Below are 15,486 nucleotides of genomic sequence, written 5' to 3' on the forward strand. Positions count from 1 at the left end.
GATCACCAGTGAGATCACAGCAGCATCCAATCGAGGAGTTCCAAGATAAACTTACAACGTGTCTTATCCATGATGAGCAAAAACAAGAGCTGTTCCAATCCACGTGATAGTCTGGAGAATAATCAAGACCGTTGACCTTGATCATTTATCATGAACAAAACAAGAACCAATTTTGAGAACAGAGGCTACAAGAGCAGAGGACAGACGAAAAAGTCGAGAACTGATTATTAGTTTTTTCAATGTCCAGAGAGTGTGACAGAGAGAAGAGAGCGTACCAGTTCGTTAGAGAAGTCACCAATGAGAACCTTGAAGAAGGATGGTTTCCTTGGTGATGGCGCTGTCTCAGTATTGCCATTACCGTAGACACGATCCATTCTTCACTCAGCTCCTTATCAAGAAGAAAGAGAGCTCTCTAATTCGTGGCAGTAATTGTGAGAAGAGGTTGCCTGCTGTGCTTTACGGTGAGCAATAAAGAGGATTGATATCACAATTCAATTCCAAGGGATTTTCCTGTCGTGCGGCTTTAAGGCTCCGTTTGTTTGGGGTAAATGGCAAAATCATTTACGAGGAAAGAAAACTTTTTAGGAAAGTTGTTTTATTTGATGTGTTTGGATTGGAATGATATTATGAACCTCAAACTTGATATGTAAACGGGAAAATCATTCACGGGGAAAGTAATCTTTTCGGGAAAATAGTTTTAATTTTATGTGCTTGGAACGATATTATGAAGCTCAATTCGGTCAGTTTCTCATTGTTGTCAAAATCGGAACTCTTAGAATATCTTGTGCCAAAAAAGAAACTCTTAATCTTGCGATTTTACACATTTACCTTTTTATGGCAAGTCAACTCATCATAATTTTTTTATTTTATAGAACTTGTCATGGAAACTTAATGAACTCGAGTAGAAACGCAATTTTGTTCATTAAAAACAGTAGAAATTCTGATTCTACCGAGTCAAAATTGAACTAACATATTGTCATTTTTAATAGGTGCAATTAATTGAATCTTATTTTCATTTTAAAAATATAAAGCAAGTAGCTCAAAGTATTTACAGAGCAAGTAACTTATAGAATATGAGAAATTAATTCATAATTTTCTCAAACCTTACATATTATGCAAATTGAAAAATATTTAAAAGAAGAGGTAATACTTGTTTTGCTTTATGGAACATTAGTAGGAATGCACATTGAGACTTAATTTTAACTCTATTATAGTTATTGCTCATGTAGATAAGTATAAAATTATTATTTTAACACTATTAATTTTTGTATAGAAACTTACGATTCTATAATTCTATTTTAAGTTTCAATTTTGTGGATTATCCAACTTTTCTATCTAAAAGCTCAATATTGACTACCATTTACTACCCTAAGGAGAACAAATTCCCCAACCAGCAATGCAAAGCAAAGACCTTCACCCAAAAAGGAAGGAGGGGGGAACCGACCGACAACCTCCGTGGGCAACCTCGGAGGAGGGGTGGTGGCTGCTGAAGAGGTCCCCACCCCCCAGAGTAGTGATCCTGCAGAGCGAGAAAGTTGGGAAACCCAAACAGGCAGTAACGCAATAAGTTTTTAACAAAACCAGTTTGGTAGGAGGGAAAAAAAAACAAGAAAAGATTCATTATAGAATTGCATTTTTTGTCCATTTGATCATACCAATGTGGGTTAATTCAAGAAGGTCGGCTCTGGTTCTCCTTAAGCATTTGGTCTCGAGTTCGAGTCTTGTGAGCAAAGAAAATCCATGCCGGGAGAGTTTACCCCTTAGTGGCCCTACTCGGCTAGACTGGATTAGTCAAGGCTCATTAGACTTCTGGATACCAGGGTTCAAAAAAAAAAAAAAAGTTGGGCCTGGACCTGGTGATATGCATACACAGCGGCCTAACCATGCAAGAGCAAGCCAAGAAGATAAATTTGAATATAGGACTGGAGCCATGTTGGAGTTGGAGCAACAAAAACATAAAGCCGGTGTCGACAAAAATATCCTTCATGCAAGTCAACGACGCAAAACTCAACTAAGAGAGACAGCACGAATTGGATGATATATCAAGTTTATGCCTGAGAGACAGCCTTATCCCCTTAACATAGTTTAGAATTCATTGCCATTCATGATACTCTAACCAAAGGTCCAGACATTTTTCTTGCGATATAATCCTCTTTTTAACTGCCAAAGAACTTGTATATCCTGTATAGGTTTTCAACTCACTAGAGGTTGCTGCAACTAGACCTTCAGCAGAAGAGAAGCTCATCATCAACATCACTGTCAATCAGCTCAAAGATGCAGACATCCCCTGGTTAGAGTTTGCTGTCCTTTTATGAAAGCCAGCCAGCCTTCAGATGGCTTCCCCGGAGGGTTCTTGTACCAGCAGAGCCTCACTGACCATGATTGGTCTGCAACCTGGAGCCACACAGTATCCTTACAGGCTTCCACATGATGCCTCAGGAACTTGGTTGGTATGTTCTGCATTGCATCTCATCAGTCATATCATTTTGAGAGGAAAAAAAGAGGTATCTTATACAATGTCAAGCATACTCTCCAGAAAAAACGAGAACAACTTTCCAAGAACCTATTGCAGGACAATATTTCCAAATCCAAGAGAACATGACCAGGCATATGTTCAGTAGATGGCTCTTCTTGAGAAAGATCTTAAGACAAGGGCGGAGGACGCCATCTCTCTCTACACATTCCACCGTTAATTCCTCTTCGTGTCGGTCCCGTCTTGGTGAAAGTGGTTTGTTGTTCTGACTTCCTTCGGAGGCAATCCATCATTAGTTGCCTTGATAAGAGGTGATTTCCGGTGCTTCATCTCTGCAGGAGATGATTTTCCACACAATTCTTCACGAGGAGGAAATTTTCTGGGCTTCCTTGGAGCTGAAGGAATGAACTCGTCACAAACGCTGATCCCATATATCCTTATGAAAAACTTGAGTTCCCTTTATACTTGAAAACAAGAAATTCCTTGGGCCGTTGTGAGTTCTCCGATAAATACCCACCAACTCTCCTTAAAGAAAACATGATCCCATCCTCTTCCAACTTCGCTTGCCATGATCTTCTAGCAGCAGGACTGACGATCTTGACCTTCTGGGGGATTGATCCATTAAGTTTCTTAGCAAATGCTGGGAAAATTCTCTGCAGAGACATTGAAAAGGTATTTAGAAATTCCGTCATCACTAGAGATCTTGAATGAAGGCTCTAAAGAATGTACCACATCTTCATATTACCATGCAAATTCCATAATCTGTACACAGCTCAGTCGAAAATCCATCTTATTACAGGGGATACAAGTTTAAGGTGAAACTGAAACAGGACATATATTTCCATTGATCTGCATAATAGCCATTATATTGGTCAACATTCAAGATTGGAATTTTAAATGCATGAAAGCTACTTGTAGCCGATCAGAAGACATTCAGCAAGATTTTAGATAAATGAATGTTCCAAGCACGAAAACACAGCATGGCAAACCCAAGAACTCGATCCAATTATCCCACATCTCAAGATAAACAAATCTACATCATGGCATATTCACACGTTAACATATGACAAAACTAAGCCCCATTGGGCCATTGCCTATCTAAACCTCCCAAAATTCATCTTATATTGAAACTGTAACCCAGTGCTCACTCTTTTCTTGTCTAAATCAGTCAATTCAGTCCTGCTTAAGAATAATGAATGGACTGTTACGACTTTTCTGAGAACATAGCCTATATGAAAACGGAGAATGAAAGGCGCCCGAATTCTAAAATTAAAAATTTTTGGAGCTTTTCACAATATCTACGCATTCAGAGTGGGAGAGTACCAGTTTGGAAGAGAAGTCACCAATATGAACCTTGAAGAAGGATGACTTAACCATCAATGGCGTTATCTGATCCATTCTTGCTCTTTAGCAAGATAATGACTTTGGAAGGCAGCTGTCACTATTCACTTCTGACAGTTTCTTTTCACTTGGACCCCACGAAACCGCATTCCCTTTCCCATTCCACAATGCAAAACGGACCCATCGTGGAGGATTAGTATGCAAATAATGGAACATCGTCATGTTGGGCCTTGGTAATGTGGCTAATGCCTGGTGCACGCCTTTGATTGGAGGAAGTCAGTGCCCATTGAAAGATTGCAGACCCAATCAACTGATGCCCGGACGACACTGGATTCGTGCTTACTTCCTCTCACACTCCTCAGTCTCAGTCTCAACTGTTGCCAACTCCAAACAAGTCCATGATACAAAATGTTCAACTGACAGTGTGCTGATTGATAACGTGGGTAGTACTTAAGCATAGCCAGCCCCAGCCAATTGATAGTCACATTGACATACTGAAATAGGTGCTGAGGAACGTGTTAGGACAGGTATCTTCTCTGAACCCATCTTAGGTGCCTGGGCTACTAAAATAGGTCTTGAGAATATAAGTTATCTTTCCCTTATGCTGATCCACATCTCAAGATGTGTATGGAGTTTACATCGTACAAAGACAGCCAAAATGCAGTTTGGACTAAACATTATTCTGGAAGCTAATGCAGGTCCGAAGATTCTACTGGGATCCAATGCAAGGTCTACATTTTCATACCATTATACTTGCCGGGAAAAAGAAAAAAAAAAAAAAGATCTCTGCGGAATGGTTTAATGGTTACTTGACTGTGAAGCAAAAGCAAGGCTGCTGTTTCTTAATTTTATGCTTAAAAACCTGCTTGAATATCTCAGATTATCAATGATGGCCAAATTGTCCACCATAGCAAATATGGTGGCTTAGTATAACATTAGGTGGAGACAGAAAATGCAAGACATGCATTCTTTAAAAGCAGGGGACAATTCTAAACTCAAGTTCATTGTACTGATCTGCCAAAAAATTCACGATTAATATAACAGCAAGCAACATGTTCCTTTCTCACGAGTTCACAAGATGGTATTCCAAATCATTCTTCAAGTTCTTCTGTCTAAACAGAAAGAGCAAATTCAGATCCCGTTCAGCTGCTAACAACTTAATTAAAATCTCATAGTTCTATGTATTTATTGTATATGCATAATAGGTAATATATTAATTTTTTATTTCATTCAAAGATCGCTATTTATAGAGACCTTGAACCAGGCATCATCATCACTACCATCATTGATCAGCTCAAAGACACAGACATCCCCAGCTTTCAAATTGTTGTCATTCATGAAAGCAAACCATCCTAGCGAGAGCCTTGCAAAATTCCTGTACGGACACACCCTCGCCGGCCACGTCCGTTACGCCACCTGGAGCAACACAATCTGTGAATGACTCCCGAGGTGATCCTTTACGAAGTTCAGCGGTATTCTCTGCATCAGAAATCATTCAAAAAGTGATGGAGTTTTCCATCTTAAAGAATGTCGAGAAACATTTTAAAAGATGCAGTTGCCTAAAAGATCTTTCTTCATTTCTAAAGGAAAAAAAAATGCTTTCAGGAAGATAGAAGACAGTTTCTAGAATACAATTTTCTGGGAAAAAAAAATTGTCATAAACAACCAAATCCACATACCGTAGTTTCAAGAAAGTAAAAGTTACGAGGCTTGGAGCTTCTAACTGTCTTTCATTGACCGCCAAAGAATGAATCAGATTCGTCGTGTTACCATATATCTACGATGCATATGCTCCTTGACAACAATTTCCAAACGAGAATGAATGATACCGTCTTTTTCTACAAATTCCACGGTTCCTTCCTCTTTGTGTTGGTCTTGCTTTGGTGAAGGAGGCTTGTCCTGATCTTCTCCATCCAAAGGTGGTCCATCATGCATTTTTCCGACAAGAGGCGATCTTTCACGCTTAATCTCAGCTGGAGTTGGTTTTCCACTTGTTTTCCACAGGAAGGTAAATCTCCATGCTTCTTTCAAGCCGAGGGAATTAACCCCTTCTCGCGCGCGCTAAGCCCATATATCCTTACGTAGAATGTGCGTTTCCAGTTGAACTTGAAAAGAAGAAAATCCCCAAGCTGTAGTGAGTTCTCCTCAACGAATTTCCGCCGGCCCTCTTTAAAGAATAAACCATCGTTGTCCTTTTCTAAGTTTGCTTGCCAAGATCTCCTAGCAACAGGACTCGTGATCGTGACTTTCCGAGGGATCAATCCCTTAAAATTCTTAACAAAAGCAGGAGGAATTCTCTGCAGTAAAAGTGAAACAAGATTTTAGAATATCGGTTGACCACTGCAGTAACTCTTTATTTTTTTCTAATTTCTTTTCACTTCTTTTCTTTTACTTATCCATGCTACCAGCATTAATTGGCTTTATTTGATAAATTAATTATTAAATAATAATAGTAATAGTAGTAGTAATAATAATAATAACAACAATAATAATATAATAACAACAACAACAATAACAATAATAATAGTATTACTGGCTTTTATTGAGGTCATTGGGCCTTACATGTAAATTCAAAATCTCCCCTTGTACAACCGATATAGGATTTGGGGCGCGACAATCATCGTATGATATTTTATATAAAATCTAAAAAATTATTTTGAATTGAGAATTTATGATTTCCAAAAATATTATCATAACTAGAAAATTGAATTCGTATAAATTAATACATGTACTTGTAATATTATTGTCGGCTAATCAAAGGGTACACAAAGAAACAAACTTTAATTCTTCCCTTGTAATAGCAAGGAGCACTTTCGATATCATGTAGGCATTCAGAACATTGACTCATAGATAATTGGATTGGAAATTCTATAAGTATGCTAAAATTTGAGTTTGAGTTATAAATGAATAAATTTGGCTATATTATAGATTTTTAGTGCGAACTATCCAATTTTTTGTTATGTCTATGCCGCCAAAATATGTGCATTATATGAGCTAATGAGTGGTGAAACCAATAAATAATTGGACATATATAAACCAGTTTAATAAGAGCCAATAGTATGAAAAAAATCAATCGTCATGCAAAAAATAAAATATTTATGAAAAACACAAAATAATAATCATATTTATAACATAGATCTATTTTTCCGCTGCGAAGCGCGAGTTTGCTTCCTAATGTCTATTGAATGTGATTTATTAGGAAAAAAAAAACAATTATAATTGTTGACTATATTTCATTCGTTGGATTTCAATTAAAAATCTCATCCATATACACCTATCGAAATTTATGTAATATGAATATTGTCCACCCATACTTTTATTTTTTATATTTTAAAACACGGATATTTTTTAGGACGCACGGTCAAACCCAAGAATAGGCGATCCCATTTCGCATTATTTTTAGGTGACATTGGGGGCCGAAGCCCAAGGTTCACCATTATTTTTAGAAAGGATCGGCCGGTTTAGGAAAATAAAATTTTAAGATTTTATAATTTCCAAAATAAAAATCAAAAAAAGAACAAAAAAATCAAAAAACAATTAATTAAATTATTAAACCAAAAAACCTCAAAATCGCGCACTGCAATCGGATATATGCAGGGTAAGTCCGACAGCAGATAGCTCTCGCTTGATCATTTGCCACTGGCTCTGCATCTTGGTGAGGGCTTCCTTTGCTTGCTTTCGCTTCTCTATCTCCACCAATGAACTAGACCTAACGGAGCGATTTCAAAACCGTAGAATCGCCTCTATATATGTGTGTGTGATGAAGGGTGTTAAGCATGCATGCCGCGTAACATGGAAAAAAGGGATAAGTCCGATGAACTAAGCATCATGCGTACACTTACAAGTTTTCTGTTTTGAATCATGCTGGACAGGATTATCTTGAAGAAGTGAGGAGAGGATTATCTTGAAGAAGTGAGGAGCTATGGAGTCGAACGAGCTGCTCTACCGATCTTCCATTGGGGGAGCAAGGGTTGTCATCATATATTGCCTAGAAGAAGTGAGGAGCTGTGGGTTGTCATCATATATTGCCTGAAGAATTTTATACTGTGGCCGCTATATATAAGCAAGGGAAGAAGAGATGTCCCTCTACCACCCCTCTTTGATTGGTTAACTCAATAAACTTAATTAAATTTTTTGACGAACCTTTGGGTTTTTCCTTTTGTGTATTATTTATCCATATAATACATATTATATGGCTTGTGAGATATCTTATCCTACAACACAATGACAAGCCACAAAAGTGGTGAAGGTCAGCGCAGAAGTCTGCGTGAGTAAATTTAATTTCAAAGCCAAAATTAGGAAATAGATAACAGAGAAAGGAGGAGAGGACAGCCAGAATCAATCAAGGTAATAAATGGGGATGATATGCTACAGGTTTAGTGCTCTGTTTCTGTTTTGATGACTTCAACTGCCATATTCAATTGGCCAAAAAAAAAACTGCATCAAAAGAGGGTATGATACAGTAGTGCACGCTCTTACCTAGCAATCAAAGTTTTTAAGTTCGATACTCAGTGAAACTACATGTGCCCCTTAATTAGTTATTAGGCTTGCGTTTGGTTTTCGAGTTAGATTAGTGATCCAACTCAACTTGATTTTATGCAATGATTGTAAATGTTGACAAATATATTAATGTATGAAAATATATATGTATGTATATGCAAATGTGAAAGTAGATGAAAAATTTATTATTAAAAAATATTTTTAAAATGGTTATGAAAATGATGAGTGAGAAAGTATTATTAAATAGAAGAAAAAAATAAAACGATAATTGAGTTGAGTTGGGTACAGTTGGATAATAATTCAAAAAACAAACAAAGTGTAAGATTTTTATTTTATTATATTATATTCACGGGCCTCCCTTTTAATCGAAAAGAAAAAAAGAAAGAAGAAAAAGCTACCATATTGATGTAATATGTAACCAAGCAACTTATCCAAAAAAAGAAAAAGAAAAAAGTACCCAAGTCGTGAGAAAGGGAAATTACGGGGTACAATGTATCCTTCCTTGTAAATTTAATTCCAAAGTCAAATTTAAGAAATAGACAAAAGAGAAAAATGTTTCCTTCCTTGTAAACAGCCGGCTTGAATTGAATACTTATGGTACAATGGCCAAAAGAAACAGAGGATGGGCAGGGCAGGAGTGGGTTTGCATCGTGAAGACCATTGTTTTTACATCGTATACGGTGATAAAGCCATCCGGAGTCATTACGGAACTCAAATTGGAAAGGTCGTCGATTCAAGCCATGTACAAAGCAGAAGGTTGAAGTGGACTTGCTGGTTTTAAAAATGCAAGTGATGGGCAGTGGGGTTATATTTAGCGCAGTAATTTAGGATTTTTATCTCATTTATAGCTAGGACAGCAAATAAGAAGATATACCAAATTTCTTTTTCCTTTATACGGCACTGACCTCGAGTTTCTCCTGCAAATTTCTGTATATGTGGATTCAGTTTATTGAGTCATAAAGATATCTTGACAATCGAAATTTCAGTGCAAGTCGATCCCATGTGAATTGATCTGGAAAATATGTTTTAGTTGAAGTTTTCAACAAAATGCAGCTGATGCAGACATACAGCTGAGCTATCGAATACATCATTAGATTGGTCATGTTTGGTATGCACGAATGGAATGGAATGGATTGGATTGGAATGCTCATTTCTTCATTGCACCTCATTTTCTTATTAATGTCTCTTACATAAGTTGAAAATGGACATTCCCTCGTTATATCTTTTTCTTTCATTTTGATGGAGTGAGCATTCCCTCAATTAAGAAAAGAAAATGGTCATTCCCTCATTTCATGAGGTATATTGTGAATCATCAAATATATTCTTTTAATTTATATATCTAAGAATGTATATAACATTATATCTTATTAAATAAGTCTAATATTATAATTATATTCCTTCATTTTGTGATGGTCATTAAAGAAAATCACACTTTTTGACTCGATACTACTGCATTTCCCTATATAAAATCCATTCCTTTCCATTTCATTCCATTTTGTCGTACCAAACAGGACCATAGTGTAATTAAGGTAGACTCCGGGAATTAAACAAGAGTAATCCCATATTTTGCGATAATAGTTCACTTCTCCTTCTCCCTTCTCTATTTCTTTTGATCTTTCTTGACTCTATTGATGGAAACTCTGAACACTATTTCTGCCCTCTGAATGAGCTCAAAAGTGCAGATATCTCTGGCTTTCAGAGTGTTCTCCTTTGCAAAAGCATGGAAGCCACAACTGAAGACAGCTCTGGGCAATGATGGACAGCTGATAATCACCTTGGTTGGCCACGAGCGATTGCCGACCTTAAGAGCCGCCGTCTGTTCCTTGCTTTCCAAGTTTAGGTGATCTCTTACGAAGCCAGATGGAATGTTCTATAAACAAAAACAATACCACATGGAGAATTACTTCATACATAACGCTATTATGAATTATAACACAAACACATTTGTGCTCGTCTAATTTTAGCTCTTCTCCCTCTCCGTATGGCTATCTTGGTGTGCCTATCGGTAACCTAGTCAATTAATTCATGAATTTGAACTCGAATGTGCAAGCAAGAAAAAACTGAATGAATATGTGGTATCTCCAAGGTTGATAAACGAACTCTAGAGATGAACCAAATTCACGGCAATATTCGCCAATTTAAGATCGAGAATACCATACCAATTTCCAATGGGAGAGATAACTCTTCGTCATCACCACTTGGAAATATGGATACTCGGATGTAAATAAACTGGCACCTGGTCGAAAATCGAAACATCTTGTAATGTTCTGGTTGTTTACTCGGACTGCATACAAGAGAAACCATTAACCCATATACATTCTATATCTACATCCCATGGTTGGCTTTTAATATATATGTGCATAATTTATGATCACGATCAAGGCCCAGCATTGAGACAAAAGCACGCTTACCTTGTTTCATGTCAGAAGAAGGGGTCTTCTCTTTACCCTTAAATTTAGCTCCTGAGCAACCCTCATGCTCGGAAGAAGCAGCCCCACCACCTCCAGAAGCTATTTCCCGAGATAACGGGAAACACGAAAAGAGAAACAATGAATTATATCTGGATCAATATAGAGTTGTTCACGGAGAGAACTAACATGAAAGCAAATTACGCTTACATGCCCATAGGTTGGTGTTTAATTAACTATTATTTTGTCACTCTTTCCATTTATCATATCTGTAAAATCCCACAGCTAATTAAATTCTATCTATCGCCCTTTTTTTCCGTCTAATTTCATGCACGTCTGCAAGTAAATTGATGTTACGGACTAAGGAATCAGCTTTTGAAACATGCATGAAACAGCAAAAAGTCTAAAAAGATCCAATTTTAGATGTAAGATATGATCATATTTAAAAACAAATAGAATGAGAACCATCTGTTGTTTGCCCCACCTTGTAATGGTAAAGCGCAGGAAATAGCAGGTGGAGGTGCTCTGAAAATAGTAACCCTGAATGAAGTACTTTTGAGACCTCTAATGAATTCGAAGACACAAACATCACCCACAACTAAGCCATTGTCAACTACAAATGCCTTCCAACCAGGAACAACCTTGGCATGTAGCCATGTTCCCCGCACAGAGATGTTGTATTTGACTGTCCATACTTTTTCACCGGAAACACGAAGTTTCAGTTCACCACCACTCCCGTTTTCGCCAATATGTGTTTGTAGGAATTTCACTGGCACATGCTGCAATTAAAAAAATGATTTTTACTGCAAACTATACACGAACATTTGCATATAGTTAAGAAGAACAATTGGCCGAACTTATTTAAAATTACATACACGGAAAAACAGCACTTTCCCTTATAAGCTTTTAACCTATGTAAACAAAATAGTATACTGACCAATTTATAGGACGGATGAACGTAGTAAGGCTGCATCACCACCAGAAAATATGGATTTGAAGATTTGAAAGATTTTGCTCTTTCAAGTGCTTTAACTCTCTCCGCGCCTTTAAGTGCTTTTGGACACACATTGTTCTCATCAGTGGTGTAATTTCTGCTCAGCATAAGACTTGTTCTTCTCGTAATCCTCGAAGCTGACTGAAGGTCATCCAATGTTTCACTTGGAACATCATCTTCGTCGTCATCATCATCCTCATCGTCACTGATTTCCTCTGTCTTGATTGGAGACAAAGTCCTGTGAAACTTAATAGGGTATTCGATCTCTGTGGCACTCTTATCAAACAAGAGCACATCGAACTCATTAGAGCTCCGGGACTTGTAACAGAAGACGAGAAAGTCCCCATGTTTTATGGAGTAGAAGTTCATGAAATCCGGCCATCCATTTTCCAGCCAAATGGCACCGTCGCCTGCCCTCAGCTTCACCTCCCAGGCATCACCGCTTGGAACGTGGAGGAGCACAACATCAGACTTGGACAACTCTGCTCCATATTTCCTAACAAATTTCTGCGGTATAGTCTGCAAATATGCATGTATTGATTAACGTGCTAATCATGTCATGCATACCCTTAGATTTTTTTTTTAAGTAACGATGTAGCATGAAAATAGACCCGTTCAACAGGTTGCATGTCACGTGTATATTGTACGATAACAAGCGGCAAATACATACAAGTTTTCCGCTTTGAATCATGGTGTGGAGGATTATCTTGAAGAAGTGAGGAGCTTTAAGGTGGAACGAACTGCTCTGTTCATATTCCATTTGGGGAGTACGGCTTGCCATATCTATGCCCTATAAGAGTTCTGTACTGGGTGAGGCTTTGGCTTGCCCTATGTAAAGCAAGGAAACCATCACTACAAGAGTACTAGAAAAAGTACTGGCAGAAGAGCTAATAACCAGTGATCCATCTTAAGGTAAATCAAGGTAATAAATGGGAAGATCTCCCATCAATTACTGCCGCTTTTTAATTATGTCAACTGTCAAATGTAACCACAATTGTAATTATTTCAACTGCCATATTTATTACTGACTAAGAGATAGGTGGATTGCACGCGTATCTCTATATTCTCCCCTTCTTCATGGACTTCAACTGCTACGCTTTATCAAAAACTACAATTTTAATCGCCTTCTGTTTCTTCTGTAGTAAGAGAAGTTATACTTAACGATTTTAACTGCTATGAGCATTGCTTTAGTGATTAATTTCGTAAGTTTTCACTAACATGAACTCATTTATTTAATACCAATTTTTTTTTAGAGATAAAACAGTGATTTTCATTTTCCATAAAATAATGTAATATATACTTCCAATGTCATTCTATCGTCAAAGAGCACAATAAGCGCGTATCTTGAATACTTTTGGATAGAAAGCAACCATTGACTCTACTATAGAATGACTATATCTTATTGTTTCACTTCTGTGTGCATTGTACCTTGAGATTTGCACTGTCACTGTCAGTTGTCAACGCGGACCATAAAAACATACTAATATCATCAACAATTTAAATTGGTCGTAGTTGGTGTTGTATGTGCCAAAAGGATTTCACTGCTTTCTTATATTTGTTTCTATAAACCTTATTGCCACATTTGTACGCGAATAAATAGTTTTTTCATCTTTCTAATAAAATGAGCCTTTTCTTTTGGGTGAAAAAATGAGCTTTTTTTTACTATGTCTCGATACACTTAATCTCTTTCGAAATGGTCAATTTGTACCATAATGATAGACAATAAAAGGAAACCTAAAATTACTAAGAGTTAAATGCAGTTAACCCTCCGACCTATGAGGTGAGTTGGAGTTTGCTCCATGACCTTTATAGTTTTGCGGAGTACCCCTTGACCTTCCCGAAAAATGAGCAAGGTGCACCCTAGTCAAATTCTGACTAAAATTCCGGCCAAAGGAGGGCACATGCCATTCACATATGATATATCATATTAAAAAAGGTAATATTGTCACTCTATTTCTTAATTACCTGCAAAACAAAAAACAAAAACAAAAAAAAAACAAAAACAAAAAAAAAAAACAGAATGGAACAGTGGAGCGTATGAACTAGGGCACTGATCTCCAGGCTTCTTCCCCCGATCAATTCTAGAGAAGCCCGCACCATCTCGCCGGCGACCCCATCCTGATAAGGCAAAAATATTTCTTAAAATGGTATTGCATGAATAATTTCTCAAATTAATAATAGACTCTTCTGCTACTTTGTATAAGTGTCATCTTCTATATTATTATTAGTATATAAATAAATCTCATTTTAACAAAACTCTTAACATATAAGGAGTCGCAAATGAAAGTAAATGAACTTACAGAAGATCGATCCAATCTCAAGTTGTAGCTCTTTTTTCTACCATGATTTTTAGTAAGATCAGCACTCGTAATTATAACCCAAGACTGTGGCCAGATGTAATATGAACTGCATGTCATCATAAAGAATATATATGAACATCATGAAGCCTCCATGACCCCATCATAAAAGAATGAAAATGATTCTGTTTCAATATGATATCAAAATAATCCTTTGTTAAGAGTACGTCAAATCCGTGTTTAGTATGTTCACATAGTGTATGTTCTGTACAAAAAAATTATTGATTCTGTACAACTGTAGACTGTGTAAGAAAGTGAGAAACTAATTATAGGCAAACTAAAGGATAACCGTTGAGAAGAGTGAATTTTCATGAGAAATCTTACGAAGCTAATGTAACTTCACAAAACTACAAAGAAATTTAAAGGATGCAGCTCTTCTATTTTTTAGGATGCACCTATCTTTTTGAGTAATCTATCAGTATTTGTCAAGGCTCCGGCGTCAAGAGAGTTTCTAGCGAGGGGACAATTGGAATCTGTTTTAACATGTACCTTGGCCATCGAGAATGTTGTTTCAGGTTCCAACAATAACTTTGAGAAGGGTGATACTCTCGATAGAACTGGGAGTAGGAAACTATGAAGATTGCAGATGGAAAGATCAATCAAAACCAAAACAGAAAGTTATGGAATTAACATACCTTCTCATCTGTATTTTTTAGTGGCAGAAAGAATGAATACATTGGGTATAAGCATATATGCAAGTTGTGCCGAGTTTGATACACTCTCCTGTAATCAATCAAGAAACCATGAAAGGCCATTAAATTTGATCACTTCAACAATATTTAGGACAAAAAATTACCTGATGACAGAAAAATCAAGGATATTTCAGCACATGAATATCATCAAAAAAGTGATTAAACCGTGCCTGAATTGGAAAGGTGATTCTCTCGATGCAAGATGCGATTCGATGGTTCGACCATACAGAATATTAGTTAAAGCAGCACAAAACCGTGGTAAGCACAAGTATAACCTAAAGGGGCGAATAGGAACAAAGACTGTAAGTAAGAATTTCAAGGAACCGAGTGTTATTTTTTGTAAGTGATCATGGCGAGCATTTGGCAACTATCTATAAGAAATAGGAACAAATTTTACATCGGAAAGCAAGAAAAGTGGAAGTGGCTTGATGCTGTAGCACAAAATAGCAAAACCATAAACTCAGTGCAAGCATAACAATATGTACCATCCTAGACCTCGGAGAGAGCAAGGGCAAGCCAAACTGAATGGAGAAGGGACAAATAGAGACAACATATCATCATCAAATGGACACATAGTAAGTCAATACAAGCTCTTCTTAGGTTGCTCATGGCTATAGCACAAGTCAGTTCCAGAGGAATTTCTCCATTTAGAACAAGTAAAAACAAAGTCATCCACAACATGTGATAAGAGAATCAGTATAACAGGACAAATTTAATCAAG

The 15,486-nt window shown here is 37.0% G+C and overlaps 1 protein-coding gene across 1 annotated transcript; it reads right to left on the reverse strand.

Moving 5' to 3' along the window:
* Positions 1 to 9,914: 9,914 nt before the first annotated feature.
* LOC116200329 (B3 domain-containing transcription factor VRN1-like) lies at positions 9,915 to 12,497 on the reverse strand. The gene is made up of 6 exons (XM_031531188.1): positions 12,387 to 12,497; positions 11,660 to 12,235; positions 11,276 to 11,501; positions 10,726 to 10,824; positions 10,474 to 10,598; positions 9,915 to 10,184 (listed from the first exon to the last, which is right to left on the reverse strand). The coding sequence occupies exons 1-6, from the start codon at positions 12,495 to 12,497 to the stop codon at positions 9,915 to 9,917; spliced, it is 1,407 nt and encodes a 468-aa protein (XP_031387048.1).
* Between the last annotated feature and the right edge of the window lie 2,989 nt (positions 12,498 to 15,486).

Source organism: Punica granatum, chromosome 3, assembly GCF_007655135.1.
Source record: "Punica granatum isolate Tunisia-2019 chromosome 3, ASM765513v2, whole genome shotgun sequence".
In the NCBI taxonomy this organism is placed as follows: Eukaryota; Viridiplantae; Streptophyta; class Magnoliopsida; order Myrtales; family Lythraceae; genus Punica; species Punica granatum.